This window comes from Colobus angolensis, unplaced genomic scaffold, assembly GCF_000951035.1.
Source record: "Colobus angolensis palliatus isolate OR3802 unplaced genomic scaffold, Cang.pa_1.0 Scaffold6, whole genome shotgun sequence".
NCBI lineage: Eukaryota > Metazoa > Chordata > Mammalia > Primates > Cercopithecidae > Colobus > Colobus angolensis.
Genome location: NW_012119598.1, coordinates 9,023,756 through 9,046,764, shown reverse-complemented (window position 1 = coordinate 9,046,764; position 23,009 = coordinate 9,023,756). Strand labels below are relative to the sequence as shown.

General features: G+C 34.6%; 1 protein-coding gene across 3 annotated transcripts in view; it reads left to right on the top strand.

The window, feature by feature from the left end:
• The window catches only part of SLC35B3 (solute carrier family 35 (adenosine 3'-phospho 5'-phosphosulfate transporter), member B3), a 25,083-nt gene extending 3,254 nt beyond the window's left edge, over nt 1–21,829 (top strand). For all 3 annotated transcript variants that reach the window (XM_011962667.1, XM_011962666.1, XM_011962665.1), the window contains 9 exons: nt 2,760–3,053; nt 4,879–5,000; nt 10,306–10,460; nt 12,068–12,175; nt 15,211–15,308; nt 17,436–17,528; nt 17,939–18,050; nt 19,948–20,017; nt 21,208–21,829. In XM_011962667.1, coding sequence (XP_011818057.1) covers nt 2,760–3,053; nt 4,879–5,000; nt 10,306–10,460; nt 12,068–12,175; nt 15,211–15,308; nt 17,436–17,528; nt 17,939–18,050; nt 19,948–20,017; nt 21,208–21,358 — 1,203 coding nt within the window. In that variant the 3' untranslated portion in view covers nt 21,359–21,829. The remainder of the gene's footprint in view (nt 1–2,759; nt 3,054–4,878; nt 5,001–10,305; nt 10,461–12,067; nt 12,176–15,210; nt 15,309–17,435; nt 17,529–17,938; nt 18,051–19,947; nt 20,018–21,207) is intronic.
• Nucleotides 21,830–23,009: the final 1,180 nt, after the last annotated feature.

The following is a 23,009-nucleotide window of genomic DNA, read 5'->3' as shown; positions in this document are numbered from 1 at the left end:
TTTCTAAATACCATATCACCCTAGCAATATTTCTAAATACCATATCACCCTAGCAATATTTCTAAATACCATATCACCCTAGCAATATTTCTAAAAAGTTAAAGGATGACAACTAACACACTTTTGGACTGTCATATGCCAGGCAATGTTACATTTATTTCATACAGTCCTAACCAAAATGCTGTGATAGGCACATTTTTAACTCCTCCCACTTTTGAAGGTACAGAACCTAAAGCTCAGAAAAGTTAAACGATTTGCCCAAGGCTTCTCAGCTAATAAATAGCAAAGCCAGAACTTGAACTCATATCTGTCAAAATTCCAAAGCATGGGGAAAGCATTATGTTATACTGCTTTCTTATACTATTACCTATAATTGTATTGAGTCATTACAGTATGCTTGGCAGTTTACTAAATTACAAACATCTCAGAAGAAGGTGACTTTGGGAAAGTGTGACCTTCTGGAGAAATGTTTTGATGCCAATAAAAGCAGGAAAGATATTTTCTAGTTTTATTTATTCTGTATGTATGTGTAAATATATAAGCATTGTTTGTAAATTTCCCCACTCTTTTTCTATAATATTTTCAGTTTTACTGATAAAGTTTGCCAGCACCACCATCCATTTCAAAAATCATATCCAAGCAGAAGGTGAGTGGCTGCAAGCTGAAGTTTGAGGGTATCAAGAGGAAGGATCAGTTTATTTGGTTCATCTGAATATCGCATCAGAGTATATGCCAGGTATCAAGGACACAGAGACAAATAAGATTTGAATCTTGCCTTTCAAGTTCTGTTTTCTAATAAGTGGGGGGATTAGTGATGGTGTCACAAAGGAGGGGATATTAAAGCTGAACTTCAAACCTGACCTTGAGAAAGAAGACCTCAGACTGAAAGGACATCATGAACAGAAGGCAGGGGTGTTTGAAAGTCCCTGGTGTATTTCAGGAGTGAAACATGAGTGGTTTACGGCTTTATTGAGAGTGGAGGGAGAGCAAACTTAGAAACCTATGTGAGGCCGGGTTTATTTGAATGGTACTCTATATCCATGCCCACACAGAGAAAAGAGGAAATTGTTAAGGTTTTCATCTCTTCGTTTTGAATGTAGATTCGAGCACAGATTTGACCAAATATTTAGGAGAGATAATTTAAAGCATGGTTTTAAAAGAAAGTCACATCTCAAAGATGTCCTGCGAGATTACATAAAGTCTTACAAATGACAGTGATTGAAACATAATGTGGGAAGCAAGAACAAAGGAAAGCGAAGAATAAACAAGAGGAACACAGTAAACTTCATGAAATTACTTTTCTATTTAGGAATATGGCAGGTGCCCTATAAAATGTTATGGTGACTGCGTGTTTTTAGTTACAAGTGGTCTTCAGATCCTTGACCCCTCCTTTAATTCCTAAGGATGACCTGGTTAACCTCTGTAAATTAGCAAACTAGAAGTGATCGTGAAGAGGCGACTCTAATTTTGGCCATTTTAAACCATCTTTTAACAGTTTTTTAAAAAAAATTACCAAAGGAAAACACTGTCAAAATTATTCTTATTTCTCTTTATGCTGCAGAGTTTAAATTTTTGTTCCCACTGGAATTAAAAACAGATGAGTCGTTTCTAAGAAAATAACTTCTTTTACATAGGTTTGTTCTGTACTTTGTCATAATTCTTCAGTCTTTACATGGAGTTCCTCCGTCTTTACATGGAGTTCCTCCATCTTTACATGGAGTTCCTCCATCTTTACATGGAGTTCAGTTTATATAAATCCAAAGAGAAATTGGTGGCTTCATAACTGTTTTTAAACTGACAAAAAATGACATATTTTCTCCAGCCTTTTACATCCCAGAAGAATGTAAATTAAATTAAAATGATTTGCTCCAGAGGAAGAAAACGTTTTTTAACCTAAGAGATGCTACTGCTGAAGCATATTGTGCTTTCTGTAGTCTGTGATAAATCTAGCTTTGTAAGGACCTTAGTTTTGGGGGTTTTTTTTGTTTGTTTGTTTGTTTGTTTGTTTTCATTTATTTTCTAGAGACAGGGTCTGGCTCTGTCGCCCAGGCTGGAGTGCAGTGGTGCAATCATAGATTACTGCAGCCTCAAACTCCTGGACTCAAGTGATCCTCCTGCCTCAGCCTCCTGAGTACCTAGGACTACAAGTGTGCACCACCATGCCCAGCTAATTTTTTTATTTTATTTTATTTTATTTTGTAGAGAAAGGGTCTTGCTATGTTGCCCAGGCTGGTCTTGAACTCCTGGTCTCAAACAGTCTCTCTGCTTCAGCCTCCCAAAATGTTGGGATTACAGGCATGAGCCACCACACCCAGCCTTTATTTTTTTAGTTTATTTTTTAAATGTCATTAGCAAATATATCTTAGAATTATCTTAGTATTTAAAGGAGAATTACTTTGTTTTTACTCTTCTACAAATAAAGATTGACTTTAATGTTGAAGGTGTTATGCATCAACTGTATATATATAGACGCAAAGGCATGTTCTTTGATGAAATACTAGCTTTTGTCGCTGTGGAAATAAGTATGGTTTATATTTAGTTTAATGGTGTACTAATCTTTATCAACTGTAGACAAATTGTTTAAAGATTGTAGGCATATTGTTTTTGGTGGTTTGGAACCTAGAATACAGGAATTAATATACTAATATCCAGAGAGAAGCAGACATTTGTATAATTTTAAAGTATGATTTGGAATATTATTTGGAGGATTACACTTTATCATCTAAATGTTTTCTTTTACTTGCTATTTCCTTCTCTAGGACTTGACACAGCAAGCAAGAGACATACAGGACAAAAGAGTCCAGGAAACCAACAAAGATAACTCTGAAAGCATTGAATGCGGCAAAATAACAATGGATCTCAAGTTCAACAATTCCAGGAAATATATTTCTATCACTGTGCCATCCAAAACCCAAACAATGTCACCACACATCAAGTCAGTTGACGACATCGTGGTACTTGGCATGAATCTCAGCAAGTTTAACAAACTTACTCAGTTTTTCATATGTGTTGCTGGAGTTTTTGTATTTTACCTAATTTACGGGTATTTACAGGTAAAAAAGTTATATGTTTGTAATATGTTAATTATTTATAATAATTGCAGTCAGTATGGGCACTTAACTAGTTTTGCCCGAGATAGTCACTTACGGGATACTGGCTGATTAATAAATTTGAATTTTTTAGTATAGTAGTAGAAAAGAGCTTCTTAAAACAGAAAACAGATCAAAAATTCAAGAGTTAAACATTTTAAGTGCAGAGGAGACACATGTAGAGACTACCTTGAAAAATTGTAATTATGAAAATTAATTTTTAAATATTTAACAAAATGTCGGTAATAATTGCAACCATGTGTTTCCAAGAGAAATAAATGATTCAAGTACTGATTGATATCTTAGAACATTATTGAATGATAGTGTACTTTACTCGATTCTTGGAGCTCAATAATAAAAGATCGTTTTTGCAAAAATATATCAGGATATTTTATGGTTTTCTAAAGGTATCTCTTTAATCCTATAATATTTGAATTATTTCTTTTTTAAACACCTCTTATATTCGCATTCTTATTTGCTTTGTCTTCTAACTTTGCCAGAATCTTATTGTTCTGTGATTTTTTGCTGGCACAAAACATTTCTAACACTGCAACAATTTGTCTCATACTTACATTATGTTTGAAGAAGTTGTATACCTTTGGCCAGGAGCAAATTTCTGACCTTCAAAGACATGGGCTGGATGGGTGAGGATCCGGGCTAGTGAAAACAGGATGTTGGAATGGGTTCTAATTTTATTAATGGTCATTTAATTAGTGGATATTTTCCCATAACAAGAGAAAGCCTTTGTTATTCAAGGAAAGGAAAATGATGTATTTTCTTAAAACACAGATAATATTTCCAGTGTTCTTTAGTACTAAAAAGTTAGTGAATTTAAAAATTGCATTCTTTTTCATTGTCTTGTAGAGATGAAATATCAAGGGAAATGTAAGTGAACATGGAATTGTGACTTTTTTAGTTAGCTAGCTTGCAAGAATGCTATGAAGAATATTAATGTAAAACAAAAATGAATTATAAATTTTAATATTTATAATAACTGATATTCCAGTAGTAGGTGATATACAACTTGAGATGCCACAATGAAGAACAATTAAAAATAGAGATTAGAATTTCTTGATGAGAAACATTTTAGAAACATTTTTTTCTTCAGTATACCACTGTTACCAAATAGCGTGGGAACAGAGTTAGCCATTGCAATGGAAAATGAATTTGAAATTTGCTAAGTTTCATTAAATACATTTTCTCTAAATAATCAAGTATTTTAGTTTATAATTGGTTTATGCAAAGTTTTTTTAAGTTACACAAACCCCTACTAATTATGTTTATAACTTAACCACTTTCATTTTGTGAAAACTGACATTGCTACTGTTACATATAATTACATATCAAAATAGTTCAGAGAAAATGGTTGGGGTTTGGTAATGAAGTGTTTTTTAATAGATGTATGCATGTTCATACATACATTTCATTTATTTGATTTGATTTATTGATCAATTTGATTTATTCAATTAAAAAAACCAGATAACTATTAGAATACCTCTTAGTGACTTGTTAAGAATGGCTTATTAATAACTGATAATAAATATTACTTTATAACATGGTTAGGCAAATTAACCATTTCCTCTAAAAGAAGGTTTATATCATCTGTGGCACAAGAATTTCAAAAAATAACATTATCAATATGAAAGAGCTTCTGACCTCTCTAATTTACATTTTGTTGTTGTTGGAGGTGGGGCTTGGTTTCTTTAAAAATGTTGTGTTTATAAGAATTTATTTTTAGGAAATTAATGTGCTGCCTTGGACTTAACAGTGTTCATGTGTCTTTTGACAGGAATTAATATTTTCAGTGGAGGGTTTTAAGTCCTACGGCTGGTACCTTACCTTAGTGCAGTTTGCCTTTTACTCCATATTTGGCCTAATAGAACTTCAGCTTATTCAGGACAAAAGGAGGAGGTATGTGGTTTGTTTTTATTTTTTGATATTTCACTCATATTAGTTGAATTTTTTTGGCATCCTGAATATGCATGAAATTTATACTTCTATTAACAAAATATCTAATAAGCATGATCTCTTGTCAGTATAACCAACTTAATAATACTAAATACAGTTTATTCATTTACACACTGGAAAAAATGAAGTCTCCTTAAATGCAGTATTACAAAATAAAAAAATAATAGCTTTAGGCTCAACTTACGATGTTACATCTTCTTAAAACATGATAAAAAACATGATATACATACTTGGTTTTTATAAATTCTGCTGAAATAGGTGCAGTTACTGATTTATAGTGCAACTAACATCACAGTGGTGAAATGAAATATCAGTACAGGTTGAGCATCCCTAATCCAAAAATCTGAAATCTAGAAATGCTTCAAAATTAGAAAAGTTTTGAGTGCCAATGTGACACAAGTGGAAACTTCCAAACATAAGTACTTAACACAGATTTTGTTTTGTGCACACAATTATATAAAATGTGCACCGTGACCAGCTCTGGGACAGTTGGGATGCAGGGCACCAAGTTCTTAAGCTGCACACAGCGTAATGACCCTGAGCCCAGCCCACGAAACCATTTTTTCCTCCTAGACTTCCTGGCCTGTGATGGGAGTGGCTGCCATGAAGACCTATGACATGCTCTAGAGACATTTTCCCCATTGTCTTGGGGATTAACATTCAGATCCTTGTTACTTACGCAAATTTCTGCAGCCAGCTTGAATTTCTCCTCACACAATGGGTTCTTCTTTTCTACTGCATCGTCAGGCTGCAAATTTTCTGAATGTTTTTGCTCTGTTTCCCTTTTAAAATGGAATGCTTTCAACAGCACCCAAGTTACCTTTTGAATGCTTTGCTCCTTAGAAATTTCTTCTGCCAGATACCCTAAATCATCTCAAAGTTCCAAAGATCTGTAGGGCAGGGGCAAATGCCACCAGTCTCTTTGCTAAAACATAGTAAGAGTCACCTTTGCTCTAGTTCCCAACAAGTTCCTCATCTCCATCTGAGACCACCTCAGCCTGGACCTTATTGTTCATATCACTATCAACTTTTTTACCAAAGCCATTGAACAAGTCTCTAGGTGGTTCCAAACTGTCCTACATTTTCCTGTCTTCTTCTGAGTCCTCCAAACTCTTCCAGCCTCTGCCTGATACCCAGTTCCAAAGTTGCTTCCAAATTTTTGGGTCTCATTTCAGCAACACCTCACTCCCAGTACCAATGTACTATCATTAGTCCGTTTTCACGCTGCTGATAAAGACATACCCGAGACTGGGAAGAAAAAGAGGTTTAATTGGACTTACAGTTCCACATGGCTGGGGAGGCCTCAGAATCATGGCAGGAGTCAAAAGGCACTTCTTATGTGGTGGTGGCAAGAGAAAATGAGGAAGAGTGGAAAATGAGCAAAAGTGGAAACCCCTGATAAAACCATCAGATTTTGTGAGACTTAATCACTACCATGAGAACAGTATGGGGGAACCACCCCCACGATTCAAATTATCTCCCACTGGGTCCCTCCCACAACACACGGAAATTACGGGAGTACAATTCAAGATGAGATTTGAGTGGGGACACAGTAAAACCATATCAAAAATGTTCTGTAAAATTACCTTCAGGTTATGTGTATAATGTATATATGAAACACAAATAAATCTCATAGTAAGACCTGTGTCCCATTCCCCAAGATACCTTACTATGCAGATGCAAATATTCCAAAATCTGAAAAAACTCGATATTTGAAACCCTTCTGGTCCGTGAGCAATTTGGATGAAGGCTACCAAGTCTGCATCTGTTGTTGTGCTTTTTTAGCATGTGAAGTTTTTGTGGGATGTGCCCCGGCTGGCATTGCCATATGACGTCCGATAACCGAGGTTGCATTCTTAAGCGTTAGAGAAACGTATTTCATTCCTTTTCATCAAGACCAAATGTGCTTGTTTGACCATATCATTTCAGTTAGCAACCATCTAGATTTGAGAAATATCTTGATGTATTTTTAATGGCATATAGAACAGTATGCAATAAAACTTCGTCTCTGATTATAAACAGAAAGTGGTTAAGAATTTGAGTATAAAATTTTCTTGGTTAATGTAAGAAGTGTGCTCATTCTGTCATACCCTAATGTGTGTATATATCATGTATCTATTGTGCGGTTTAAATGTAATAACAACTGTAATACTGACATGCCTTGATACAAATGTTTAATCCTTTAGTGAAGATTTCAAAAATTGTGCAGCTTTTTTTTTTAATCATAAAATGGTTTTGAAGTTTGTATCAAGGTAACTACAGATTTACCTATTTAAATCTGTATTACAGGTTTCTTCATGAGTCTAATTTTGCCTCTCAACTTGTCTTTATTGCCAGTAAATTACAGTAGCAATTATTGTAAAAATATTTGAACCTTAGAGTATCATCTTCGTTATTTTTTTGTTTTATCATGATTCTCCATGATAGAATCATGGAGGCAAGCCAATGAAATCCAACTTCCTCATTTTACCAATGAGAAAACAAAGACCTAGAGGAGTACTGGGAATAGCCATAGGTGATAGAATAGGAAGTAATTAAATATATCTGTCAAGACTAATACATAAGGAAGCTTGATGATGATTCACTACTTATTGCAAACTACTGGGCCTTCTAAGGTAAGGTTGCTTCTAAGGCAAAAGACACTAATACTGTCTTTGTACGTGAAAAATGATACAATGACGATGCATGTCCTGTTACATTTCAGAAAGAAATACCTCCCTATCAGCTACCCAGATGAGAGGGGAGGGGGCCTCAGTCCATGTTTATCCCAACTTTTAAATCACATGACCATAACATATTTAAAAAATAATAATAATGTATAGTGAAACAATTTGGGAGAAGAATTTATGTATTTATAATAAATGTAATGAATTGAAACCTTTCTGAATTTATTTCTGCATGTACACCCATATCTGAATTTATTTAATGGTACTGCTACTCAGACCTTTAATTAGCTAAACTCTTTGCTGTTGTTATTTTTTTCTTCTTCCTATTATGAATACCGACATACTGGAATAAGTACATCAATACTCATTGAGAATTTGGAGTTAGAAACATGGGTTTGGGTCTTGGCACTTGGGTCTTATTACATCTGTCAACACCTCAGAGAAGTTTCTATAATACTCTAAATTTTATTTTGAGGATCATATGTGGTAATGCATGCTAAAGTACATCATAAAGTGTAATATCCTAAATATACTGCTAATTATTTTTCATCAAAGAATACCTTGTAACATTATTATTAATTATTATGAGTTTTTAATTAAGGAGAGCTCTCAGATTTGTCTTGAAGAGGTTTTTAAAATTAAAATTTTCTCCCGGCCAGGCACAGTGGCTCATGCCTGTAATCCTAGCACTTTGGGAGGCCAAAGCAGGTTGATCACTTGAGGTTAGGAGTTTGAGACCAACCTGGCCAACATGGTGAAACCCCATCTCTACCAAAAATATATAATTAGCTGGACGTGGTGGCAGGCACTTGTAATCCTAGCTACTCAGGAACCTGAGGCAGGAGAATGGTTTGAACCCCGGAGGTGGAGGTTGCATTGAGCCAAGATGGCGCCACTGCACTCCAGCCTGGGCAACAAGAGCAAGACTCGGTCTCAAAAAAAAATTCTCTCCCGATTTCTAAGGAAGCAATCAACATATTAAATAAAATAGAAATAGTGAGTATTCTGGAGGCAAGCTGATCAAATCTAATGTCTTCATTTTACCAGTGAGAAAACAAAGACCTAGAGGACTGCTGAGAATTTTTTGAGCTCCTTTTGGAGCTACTTTGGGATTTAGTTCCCCTGAGTTTCAGGCTGGTTTTCTTTCTACCTGTACTGTGCTACTTTCCTACTCATTCCTTGTAATTTTTCTGACTTGAATTTTTATTGTCTGCCAATGATTTGCCATTTATCTTTGAGGAAATCTGACCACCATGACTTTCATCATTTTACCTGGAGAAGTGGTGCTCCACCATCACTGATGATATCCCAGTGAGGGTCAAACCCCATGGATGGCATGAACACATTTACACTGATGCATATGGGCATGCCAAGTTGTTCCCATGCGGATTTTCATGGTTAACTACTCTGTTAGTACTTAAGTAGAAAAAAAAAACCCTCAGAATCGAAATGTAAATGATGCATTTTAATTGACTTTTTCCAGTAAATTATTTTACCTTATATCTAACCATATAAAAGATGAGGAATTTTGTTGCCTTAATTTCAATGTCAACACAAATTCTAAAATGGAAATTACATCTAACTCTCCAGCATTGTCAGTATGAATAGTGCCTCATTGTGTTTGTGTTCATCATACCAGCGTACAAGATTATTAGTTTAGACCATTAAATATCTAGTCAAAGTGAGCATATGCTCACAGTAATGGCTCAAAATTCTGAAGATGCTGAATTAAGAATCTCCTTTAGGAACTTTAGATAGAGCCAAAGTTAAAAGACTTGAAATCATGAGGAGAGAGTCAGATACCTCATCTTAAAAGTTGATTATTATAACATGGAATACAGAGAGATGATCTATAAGATACTATAAAATAAATTGTATCTAGGGTTTTAAACCACATGAACTTTTCCTAGAGAAATTCTTCTTGGGTTATTTTAACAGAATGGATAGATGTATTTTTCCTAATGCTAGATGGAAACATTAGGAAACAGAACAACAATTCAAGAGTTAGAAATTCGTTTTAAAATAGTTAAGGTACCTTTTACCATTATGGAGGCCAACATTAGCTGGGCATGGTGGTGCACACCTGTAGTCCCAGCTACTCAAGAGGCTAAGGCAAAAGAATTTCTTGAACCCATGAGGCAGAGGTTGCAGTTAGCTGAGATTGTGCCACTGCATTCCAGCCTGGGCAACAAAGCGAGACCTTGTTTCAAGCAAACAAAAAAAGAAGCTGTTTTTTTCTAACTTTGGTTAAGATGGTTTTTATTTGTGGCTAGAACTGCTGTTTAAAAAAAAAAAAAAAAAACCTTTTGTCAACATTTATACCTTCAGTAAAAATCTAAACTCTTTTACATAATTGAGTGGCCTCATTTATGATTGATTAAATAAAGGTAAATTGTTATTTTTATAAACTTTTTTATACAAGAGCATTACAGTTTTTAAATAGTGGTATTTTTACTAATATTTCCAGAAACAGTAACCAGAAATTAGAAAAGTAATTAGACATTTACACATTGTGAACACATTATCTTTTAGTAGTATGAATTGGGTCCCAAAATGAAGGTTTTAAAAATTGTCTTTTACAGAATACCAGGAAAAACCTACATGATAATAGCTTTTCTAACTGTGGGTACTATGGGGTTATCAAACACTTCCTTGGGCTACCTGAATTACCCTACCCAAGTCATCTTCAAGTGCTGCAAATTGATTCCTGTTATGCTAGGAGGAGTTTTTATTCAAGGTATAGTAATTACATGTTTTTTTATACTCTTTAAAACTAATAGGCTATGTTATGGCATCTAGCATTAGGAAAAACATTAAACTTCTATTATATTTTCAATGAGCATTCTAGGTATTATAACAATTCTGAATGATGTCTTACCAAAATAAGGTATTCTAAAAACACTGATGGCCGCGCACAGTGGCTCACGCCCGTAATCCCAACACTGTGGGATGCCAGGGTAGGCGGATCACAAGGTCAGGAGTTCAAGACCAGCCTGGCCAATATGGTGAAACCTTGTCTCTACTAAAAATACAAAAATTAGCCAGGCATAGTGGTGTACAACTGTAGTCCCAGCTACTCCAGAGGATGAGGCAGAAGAATTGCTTGAACCCAGAAGGCAGAAGTTGCAGTGAGCCGAGGTCGCACCACCGCACTGCAGCCTGGGTGACACAGCAAGACTTGTCTCAAAAAAAAAACACTGATATGCCTTAGTGTCTGAAGTTAGTAATTAGGACTTAAGAAAAAGAAAAGATAATACTTCGTTTTATTATTTTATTTTGGAATCTACCACATTTCCAGCAATACTATATTTACGTATTAAAGGTCTAGCTCAGAAGTACCTGGAAAAGTCCCTTTTTTCATTTCCTTCATTCTACTCTCCAGGGCTCCACACTTCACCTCCATTGTACATGGGCAGTTCTCATACTGAAGTAAAGTTTAATCTGAGCAGAACTGCGTTTTTACCAACCCTGCTGGCTTAGTGATTTTTAGAGCCCCAGCTAAGTGATGATGAGTTTTGTGGAAATAGGAGTAAAAGAGGAAGTAGTGATAGCAACAAACAGTGAAAGTAGCTTCTGTTGTTCTTATTGTCATCAGGAATATTCGTGTTTTAATAGTCGGGTGTTTCTGTATCACTGAAGTTCTTACACAGCCTGATTTCATTTATGCATTAGATACCATCCCAGAATAAACCTTTAAAAATGAAAGTGTTTTCAACTACTTCATGTATCACTTCAGGATAACTTCATGTAAGAAAAAATAATTGACTTCAATCCCTATTAAAAATCACATTTATTGTCCCAACTAACTAGGCATATATAATATTGTCCTTATAAACCTTACAAAAAAGTCATACTATATTTTATTTTTAAAATAAGGCTATATTAAAATAATTTTCACCTGCCTGGAAGTTAATCTCATTATGATATTTGCAAACTTAGTTATGTAACCAGATTCATTATTCTGGTTACTTTGTAAACTTACAAACTATAAGAAAATTAGTAACCTTTTATTATGCATAAAGTAAAATAGGCACTAAATTTCCAGGAATTTTTTTAAATGTTTGTGGATGTGCATTATTCTTGCTGTCAGTTTTTGCCAAAGTATGTATTTTAGTGTCACTATTATACCAGATAAAGTAGCTCTTGTTTCTAATGTATAGGGACATATTGCTTCCCATTGGTAGTTTTCAGAAGCCCTCTTGTGACTGCTGCCTTGACCTAAGTGTTCACGTTTTTGGCATTGGATATAAAAAAACGAATCCATGTTCTACTTAACACCTAGAGCAAACACAAAGCTGGCTGGGTATTTGCATAATGAAGCCGCCTTACATTTGTTTTATACAGGAAAGCGCTACAACGTTGCAGATGTGTCTGCTGCCATATGTATGAGCCTCGGCCTGATATGGTTTACCCTTGCTGACAGCACAATTGCACCAAATTTCAACCTGACAGGTAAGCAATTTATATTTCTAGCTTTTATAGGCATTTTAGTTTAGAATACGAATTTCGAATATTTTGTAAGCATTTTAAATGATAGTATGACAGCTGCAATTTTCATATCTAACATAAAGCTTTTGGACTTTCCATATAAGGTGTAGTGAAAGTACCACAGCTCTGTAGATAGAGCAATTTGTTTGTTTGTTTTTTAGTGTGCTTGCATTTTGACAGGAGAGGACACTATTTGCCAAGTCAAAATCTTTGATAAGCTGAATTGGAAATAGACATATGAGTTATAAGGGAATAACAGTAGTAATTGTTTTCAACTATCATTTGAAAAAAAACTTTGAAACTTGCACATTTGCATGTAACTGTTTTAGCTAAAGAAGGAAAGTGTGCTGTGCTGTTATATTAAACAGTTTAATATAAATATAGACATTACCTTAAAGTGCTTGAAGTTTCTACTGTAAGTAAGTTTTCTCTATAGTGTGCTATGTGAAATTTTGTAAATTAAATTTAGGTTTTTCAAAAGCAGACTAGTTATTGCAGTATTTTTAGAAATGAGAATTAAGTATTGGAATTCTATTTTTATTTTTATTTGAAAAAGAAATTGGGGGTACTTTGGTGTTTATATATGCAGTATTGTCAGTTTTACTAATAAGACTAATTTAGTGACATTCCATCTCCTAATCTGACAAAAATAGAATTTAAAATATCTGGGACTCTATAGAAACTTGAGAGAACAGCAATAATCATAGTAACATCAGCAAGTACAAAGTATGTTTGAGAAAAAGTCCAAACTATTATATAATGAAAAGAATTATTCACATCAGCTTCACTATTCTTCCTAAGAATCAGAACCTCTCACCAGCTGTCAATCTTACTAACCTGGTTAACCAAACTGAATGAATGTATTTAACTGTAACCAGTTCTGCATCTTGGAGCAACCCTTTAGCAACCCCAAGGTTCTGGTAGAAGCTACCAGAACTCACTCACTGCTTGATTTTAGAGAAAGTGTATAGTTGCAGATGTTTCTAACATGGTCTAGATCAGCAGTCCCTAACCTTCTTGGCACCAAGGACTGGTTCCATGGAAGACAGTTTTTCAACAGGGAGTGGTGGGGGAGGATGGTTTCAGATGAAACTACTCTCCCACCCCAGATCATTAGGCATTAGATTTTCATAAGGAGTGCAACCTAGATCCCTCACATGTGCAGCTCACAGTAGTGTCCCCGCTCCTATGAGAATCTACTGTCGCAGCTGATCTGACAGGAGGCAGAGCTCAGGCGGTAATGCTCGCTCACTGGCTGCTTATCCCCGACTGTGCAGCCGGGTTCCTAATAGGCCAGGGACTGGGGCTTGGGAACCCATGGTCTAGATCTTTCAGGATTGCTTCAAGGAATATTATACTTGAAAACTGAGAGAAGTGACTCTTGTACTTATGAAAAGGCAATATTAGAGAAGGCACCAAATTAGCAGTGAGAGACGTGGCTTCAAATTCTATTTGAATTACTTAAAAATATAGCCGCAGGTAAATTGCCACACCCCTTTGTGCTTCACCCATAAAACAGAGAATAATAACTCCCCACATGGAAAGATAGTGGGAGGACAGACTGAGATGAAGGAATAATGAATGGGAAATTACATACACGGGATGGCAGAGGGCGTGGTGATGGTGACAGCGATGGAAAGAGCTGAATCCAGTGGTTCTGTACCTTCTCACTGTAACTTAAGTGCTAACCCTGTCTGAGTTCCATGGACATATTTTTGTAGAGAATTAGAACCCAACCATACTTCATCATTAAGAATAATCCATGAGCACTTAAATCCCTATCCTGATCTATTAGAGTATATTATCTAAAGGAGAGGAGGTTAACTGTTAAAATGGTTATTTAAGATAGATATAAATAAAACTTTGAATGTATAAAGTATATATGTGTATATGTATATATATATCAGAAGTTAGATGATACAAAGTTGAATAAGTATAAAAACTGAAATCTTAATTGACTGAGGTGCATACATACGTGTCCATACACTTTTCTGCTACCTATGGTTGCTTATGCGTTAACAAAAGGAAAGAAAAAATTTCTCTAAACCCCATCAGACTCATAGATACAACTAAGACTGCTCTTGACTCCTTCTGTAAAGCACAGTGACCGATGACCCTGCGTCTTAGATACTGTCAGTTACTAGCCTGCTTCCCAAGTACACATGTGCACTTGATGCTTCTCAGGAATGAATAGTGTTGACTCTCAGATTTGTTTATGTCAGTTGTACCTTTATTATAATTATGTCATAACTCAGTATTAAGTTTTTCAAAAATGAGTATGAACAAAGAATTGTTTTTGTGAAAACTGAGTTAACTGACACAACTTGATTGACAAGCAATAAAATCACTATTGAATAAGGTGTGGGTAAAACCACTGTGAATATTGGAGGGAAGCTCATAAACATATGAAAGGATTCTGTACTATGCAGGGCACTTTTAAACAAAAACACCTTGGAAATCATGGAAAATGTGTGCTATTAGTGTGTTTATACAAAGGAGAAAATACGGAATTCTATTCAGGACCCATGCTCAAAGAAAAAGGCCCTGACAGCTGCGTGCATATTTATGTGATTTAAATTAAACATTTTAGTAATAATAGGGTTTTTCAAAAATGGCTTTTCTCTTCATCTTTTTTTTTTTTTTTTAATTAACTGACTAGCCACTAATCCCAATAGACAGATATGCTAAGAGTTTCTTCTACACTTTCAGAACTAGTGGAACTATTAGACTAGTGGAATATTTGTGGAACTGTTATTTGATACGCTGTTGAAATGTGATAATGGTGACAGAACTAACTCAGTTTATTAGTGTATCTTTTTTAATATCATCACCTTTGTACTTGTTACAACTGATTGTGAATAAGAATATTCTGGATTACCAAACGTGGTTGAAGATCTGCTTTTGTTTTTTAGACCAATGACATTTCTGATAAAGCTTGAATATAGTTCATATGTTTAAATAAGGAGGTTTTTTTTTGTTTTTTTAATACCTTCTTGAAGGTGTGGTGCTTATTTCCCTGGCCTTATGTGCAGATGCTGTCATTGGAAATGTTCAAGAGAAAGCTATGAAACTTCATAATGCTTCTAATTCTGAAATGGTAAATACTCTAGTGTTTTTTCTTCAAATTAGACAGACTTAAAAACTGGTGATATACATAATTTGATGAAATAATTATAATATCATTATAACTAGCATTGCATTTTTAAGCTGTCATTTTTATAAAAGTAATACATTCAAACATTATAGGAAAGTAAAAACTAAAACTACAACTAGCAGTGCTAACCACTTGTTGCATAGTTAACAAATTTTTTCCTCATTGATTTAGTTTTTATGTATTAAAATAAAATCTTTTGTTATGTCATTTCTCTTATCTCTTTCTAGTGGGTAGTATTTTTCCATGTAGAAGTTTGTCATTTTTATATGGCCCAGTTTGTCTTTTACTTGCTGGCTTCTGGCTAAGTATCATGGTTGAAAAGAGCTTTCCCAACCCTGAGATTTTAGAACATTTCATCCCTCTTGCCTACTAGTTTTGTGTTTTCCTTTTTTATTAAGCCCTTGATCCAATCTAAAACTTTTTAAAAAGAACTTTTCTTCTTTTCTTTCAAATGACTACCCATTTTTTCCAATATCATTTATTGAATAATCCACTTTCAGTTCATTTTAAATGCCCTCTTTATCATATCACACTCTAGTGTGGCATTCAGAATTGTATTTGAATTTATTTTTGCAATAGTACAGATAATGACAGCAGCTTTATCATACATTTATTATCTGTTAGGACTAGCTACCATTGTTCCTTTTCTTTTGCAGAATATTACTACCAGTAGTTATTCTGGGGTGTTTATATTCCCAAATAAACTAAAAATTCCATTGGTATTGTGATTGGTATGGCATTGAATTATAAATTAATTTAGGGAGAATGGCATCTTGATTATTTCAGTCCAAGAATAAGGTATGACTTTTCTTTTACTCAAGTGGTCTTTTTTTTCAATGTCCATTAGAGTTTAGTTTTCTTCATGTAAATCCAGCACATTTCTTATTAAAGGTATTGTTAATAATAACTTCCTAAAGTTATTTCATCTTTTTGTAGTTACTGCAAATAATATCTTTCTGTATGTCTTGTAACTGGTGTTTTTTGCAAATAATGTCTTTTTGTATATCTTGTAACTGATTTTTATATAGGAAAATTGTGTATGTGTGTGTGTCTGTGTGTGTGTGTGTGTGTGTGTGTGTGTGTGACATTAATTTTATAACCAGCCACCTTGCTAGACAGAAAGAGCATACTGAATTAAGGATAGACAGGAGTATTCTTTCCTGTTATTTTCTTGACACAGAATGGGGCAACTTAAGTACTTTCTAATAACACAGGAACTTGGTTAAGAATTTTCTTCATCATCATCACTACTCGTAGATAAGGTCAGGATGGGCGCAGAGAGAATTGAGGGAGTGTAGGTTGTTAGAAAGTTAATATAATGCAGTGGTTATGATGGTAGGCTTTGGAATAAGATAGCTTAGTTCATATCCTGGCTTTACTAGCACTCATTTGGGGAAAATTACTTAGTATCTCTAAGTTATAGTTTCTTCATCTGGAAATTGGATTATGTATGACTAAGAATACCCATCTCTAGGATGGTTGTGAGAAGTAAATGGAGTAATCCGTACCGAGCTTCAGCACAGTACCTGACACACAGCAGATATTTAGGTTTGCTGCTGCTGCTACTGCTGCTGCTGATTCTGTTTATGAAAAGCATAGTAAATTGGGATTAAAAGGTTGGTTGGAAAATAGAGAAGTTAAGCAGTAGATATGCCATATACTGCTTATTTTCATTATATTTTAATGTCTTTTAGAACTTAATGTTTGGGTTTTTTTTAGGTTTTATAAGTAGCTTTAAAGCTTTTTGTTTTCTTTCATTTAAGTATTTTTTTTTAGAACTCTAATATGAAAATCTGGTTTGATTTCAGTAATTAAGTCTAGAAAAAAATGAATATATAAGCATATATGAAAGGATTAATATTACTAGGTGTTATTTTGTACATAAAATTGAGGCATAGACTTACAAAACATTAGAATCAAATATCATTTCTGGAAATTTAGGCCATATCGAAATGATGATGTTTCTTTTAAAATGTTTGTTCTGCAAACCTAACTGAGCCATAGAGTTAAAAACCTTAGTCTTCTACTTTCTGTTTGATAGTACTTTTTTCTTATTTTTATCTGCTCTAGGTATTGTATTCGTATTCAATTGGTTTTGTATACATTTTACTGGGCTTGACATGCACTAGTGGATTAGGCCCTGCAGTAACATTTTGTGCAAAGGTAAACACTAATCACATTTTTTAAAAAAATAAACATCTTCTGTTAAATAATTTTCTCTGTATTTCTAATTTCCCTTGTTCAAAAGAGGCTATCATAATGATACCTCCTTTAATATAACGTATGCCAATCAGAAATTAATTTCAGAAATGAAATGATTCATATTTAAATTTATTTTATCCTTGCTGTACCCTATGAGTTGATTTTTAAGCTGTTCATAATGTAGAAAAGTTGAGGATCTTTAATTTCAACATTATTCTTTCATTAAATCAAAATAAGAATCTTTGCTTGACTGCATTGTCAAACAGCTTATTATTGCTCAAGAAGTTGATTAAAATCTGTAGTTTTATTTTATTTGTAATACCTCGGGGTTTGTTTCACATTTTTCTAACAGGCTTTTTTATTTTTTGCAGAATCCAATTCAGACCTATGGTTATGCGTTCCTTTTTTCCCTCACTGGATATTTTGGAATCTCCTTTGTTCTGGCTTTGATTAAAATTTTTGGTGCACTTATTGCTGTAACAGGTAGGAGGGATTTACTTGCTTTGATTATAAAATAAGCATTCACATTTTCTCTGATGCTCTTTTTCAAAACATAAGGGCAACATCTCCTTTACATTAAAAAGAAAATTATCCTATTTCACCAATTTATTCTTTGGCTTATGGCCTTTCTTTAGAATGCTAAAGAAACTTATTTTTGGCTTTAATTCCTTATTTTGATGGTTTAATTTTAAAATCAATCATATACATTTATCAGAACAGTAACCCTTAAATGCATTAAAAGAACTTTCTATAAAATTATGATGAGATGAAGACCTCCAAAGAAAGTACTACCTTTATATTCTTCTAACCTATAACTGAAAATTTCAATTTTGTTGCATTTCAAGTATGAGAGGTACACTTTAAATAAGCTTTTTAGCTTATTTATACATTTTCTAGGACACCAACCAGATTAGCTTCCCTTTTCACCAGTAAGCACTATGCCTCTGCTCTGTGCAAGGTCTTTGCTAGGCCCTATAGAAAAATCAGTTGTATTTGTTCTGCTTTGGAGGAGTGTACAGCCTAGTGAGAGGAACAGATGAGTCAGTGTGTCACCTGTGTCATTTGCCAAAACTCTAAGGTACAGCCTTTGCCTTAGAGGTTCAGGCAGGAGTTTTTCTTTCTCACGTAAAAGAAAGCCAGAGTTGGCAATAATCGTAGCTAATGTGTGCGTAGCCCTAGTATGTACCAGACACCATTATTTTAATCTCACAACAGTCCTATAAATTAGGCACTATGATTGTTCCATTTTGCAGATAGATAAACTGAGGTACAGGGAGGTTAAGTGACTTGTCTCATAGTCAACCAGAGCCAGGTTCCAGTGATGGCAGTCTGGCTGCACACCTGTGCTCTTCACCATACATTATACTGCCTCTAAGCTGGTATGCTGACTCCCTGCTCCTGAGAAACCCACATTCTTTCTGTCCGCTGTGCCATCTTCATCCTCATGCTATACAGTAGGATGGAGTAAGAGAAGATGAAAATCCTAAAAGTCATACTCCGAGAAACAGCACTTCTGCTCACATTTCACCACAGCCTGGACACATGACCAAACCTAGTAGCAGGAGAAGCGGAACATATACCCAGCATAAAATAGGGGTCCTTTTACTATAGAAATGAAAACAGACATTGGGAATCTGACTCTGGCATGTTTCCAGAACAGCTTCTTCCTTTGGAATTCATTCATTCATGCATAAATTACTAAGTGCCAGGAACTGTAGAGTCTTGGAATATACAGATGAATAAGGGAAGAAACTAAGTAAAGCACGTGGTCTAGTGGGAAGACGGCAACTGATGTGCAGTGAGGAGGAAAGGGCTGTCATGGAGATCTATGCAGATCTCCCCGCTCTGCCTGGGACCAGGGAGGAAGGCTTCCAGCCTTACGGCGGACTTCAAAGTGTAGTACTTCAAAGGACAGGAGAAAGTTAATACAGATGTGTAAAGAAGATTGTAATGATTACTCATAGTCTTATCCAGAGATGACCCCTATTAAGATATGAGTATATCCTTTAGATTACTGTGTTTAAAGAATAACCCCTGCCTCTAGCTAACCATAGCTTCCATAGGAAAGCCTTTCTCTAAGATTTACTGTGGCTACATAATACCATGGTCTCCATCAAGTATTTATTACAGTTGTACTTTAACATTTAACTGTATTAATTATTTAATGTCTGCTTCCCTACAAGACTAAACTCCATAGTAACAGGGAGCATTGACTTTTGTGCATTTGTTTGGTTGGTTGGTTTTTACTTTCCATTGTTACCTTGGCACCTCACACAGATTCTGGCTGTAAGTCAGCTCTGTAAATATTTGCTGAATAAATGATTTCTAAAATATTGTCAAGATAATAGGCACATTCTAAACTAATTTGTTGCTCCTACAGTGACAACAGGAAGAAAAGCAATGACCATTGTACTTTCGTTTATATTCTTTGCTAAACCATTCACATTTCAGTAAGTACTTTTTACTCAGTTTTTAGGTACTGTGTTTCACATTTCCTCTTAATCTTAATTTCAACTTTTCTACTTTTTCTTTTTTGTAGTAAGTGTATTTATTTTTATATAAATTAATGTGGGTTTTTTTTCCTGTTATGCTTTATAAAGAAACTTTGTCATCTTGATCTCTTAACTATCAGTGTGTCTTCTGCTATTTTGGAAATGTCGGTGGTTTATTATTTTGAATTTATCATTTTTATGCTTAAATTGCCTAACCAGAGTCCAGTGCCAATGTGACCTGTTTCCATTATGAGTGAATGTGAGTGATGTGTACATTGTTGAGATTAAGGGATTCCCCTTTGCCCTACTGCAAATATATAAATTACGTATTTATAGCACATGCTTTTAAAAAGTATTAGTTTATTTGATGCCTGTTTCCACAAAGGATTTAAGGCAGAGAAGTATTCTGTAAGTTACATCCCAAAGACGTACTTAGCTTGTATTTTTTGTGTGTGCCAAAGTGTTTACTCTCATATTTACTGTCTTTACTGTTTGTTTGACATTAGCATCATTTAAACTTACATTGGTCAAGATTGTGAAGTTTCAAACCAAAATCTTAACAATCTATAAGTTTAGAGGGAAACATAAAATTAATTTCCATCAATGTATTACAGATTGTTATTTGTCTATAAACTAGTTTTTCTTTCTATATGTACTAGGTATAATACATAATAGTATTATGTCATACATAAACATGATAATAATGATTCCCCTACTTTCTCAGTGATGTTTCTCTTTTTATTCCTTTATATTCTACCCAACTGAGACAATGAGTTGGACAGCTGAGTTTAATTCCCAGAATGGCCTTTGTTAGATATACATATCCAATGCTTTAAGTGTACTCTTCAGACTTTTGGTAGGGAGTTGTACTTTGAATATGCTGTTATCCCCAAAACTCAAATGAACTATGTCATATAAAATTTTATAAAATATCTTTCTCTATATATATTCAATGTATTAATAAAAGATACAGGATTCTATCTAATCTCATCTAAGAATACTATTTTTATTTTAATGCTGTTATTGTAGAATAGCAGAATTTTACTTCACTGAAGAATTATTATGGACAAATTACCAAATTCTGTGGTTAACAGTAGATTGCTATTTTGCTAATTTTAATATTTTTTTTTCTTATTTCTTTCTCTTAGGTATGTATGGTCTGGTTTCTTAGTTGTCCTTGGTATATTTCTCAATGTTTACAGCAAAAATATGGATAAAATAAGACTACCATCACTGTATGATTTGATAAACAAATCAGTGGAAGCAAGAAAGTCAAGGACGCTGGCACAAACTGTATAGACAGTGATTTGTCCTATTTAAAATAGAATTTTAAGGGAACAATCAATTAACTTTCCAAAGGGACTGATAAAAACCAAAGGATCTGGAGGCATTGCTATCCCATTTGTGGATAGATTTCATATGAAGTTGTTTTGTGGTGTCAGCCTTTTCTTCAGAGCACTTGTTTGACTGACTTCCAAAGCAATCAAGACAGCCACATCTAGCATGCTTTACAATAAAATGTCAATATGAAGGACTGTAATTCCTAGCATTTTATTGAGAATTTCACTGGAAATGGACCACGTGTTGCAAGACTAACTGGCTATAATTATGACATATCAAAGAAATCGATATGTAATAGCAGATTGTTTTATATTCATTCCATTTTGATGGTGTTATTTAAATTGATTCTCTGTTATAAGAGTAAACTGATGAGTTGAAGTCTGGAGAGAATAACATTCATTATAAATAAAATTATTCTGTGATCTTTTTGCAAGATGTGTTAATAGAATTTTGTTATAAAGAGAGAAATGAAAGTTGGAGTAAGGCTTAACATGCACTTTAAAACTTGAGTTTTCTCTCATTTAAAATTATTCTTTAGAGCAGGAACTCCCAACCCCCCAGACCATGGACTGGTACTGGTACATGGCCTTTTAGGAAGCAGACTGTGCAGCAGAAGGTGAGAAGCTGACAAGTTAGCATTACCATCTGAGCTCCACCTCCTGTCAGACCAGTGGCAGCGTTAGATTCTCACAGTAGCATGAACCCTGTTAGGAACTACATATGCGAGGGGTTTGGGTTGTACGCTCCTTATGAGAATCTAATGCCTGATCATCTGAAGTGGAACAGTTTCATAGTTTTATCCTAAAACCATCCCCTGCCCCAGTCCATGGGAAAATTGTCTTCCACGAAACCGGTCCCTGCTGCCAGAAGGGTTGGGGACCACTATTTTAGAGAAGACATGCTTTAAGTTTTATGTAGAATATAGGCAAGGTAGTGAAAACAGACATCATTCTGCATCATGGAAGTATGTATCATAAGAAAAATTTGCTACAGTTTGCCCAAGTAATACCAAAGGATTCATGATTGGATGTTTTTTAATTGAAGAAAAAGTAATTGATGTCTCAATATTATAGTAAAATAATTATAAAATTATCCTAGTTTTTTCCATTAAAAGTGAGATTTAATTTGGAAGTTTGAGGACAAAATAGAATAAATTTAAGAAACACAAGTAGAGTTAGCAAATTGGGCAGTATTTTCCCCCTTAGCACATTCAGGCTGCTATGTAAAATACCGTAAGTGGGTAGCTTGTAAACAATGGAAATTTATTTCCCACAGTTCTGATGTCTGGAAGTCCAAGTTGGAGGTGCTGGCAGATTTGGTGAGGGCCTGCTTTCTGGTTCATAGGAGGAGGCTGCTGCTTATGTCCTTATATGATGAAGGGCCAAAAAGATGGCCCACTGTGAATGAGTTGGAAATGCCTGATGTCCCTTGGTTTAATGTAGAGGAAGGGATCCAAAGGCTTAGGGAGTGTGGGATGGTGGAGTGGATTATCCACTTTAGATTTACTCATTCCAGCTGGGAGGGTCCAGAATATATACCCTTGACCAATGCCTTGCAAAATAGATTTTTGAGGGTAGCACCTGCATCTTTGAAGATTCCTGTAATTGCT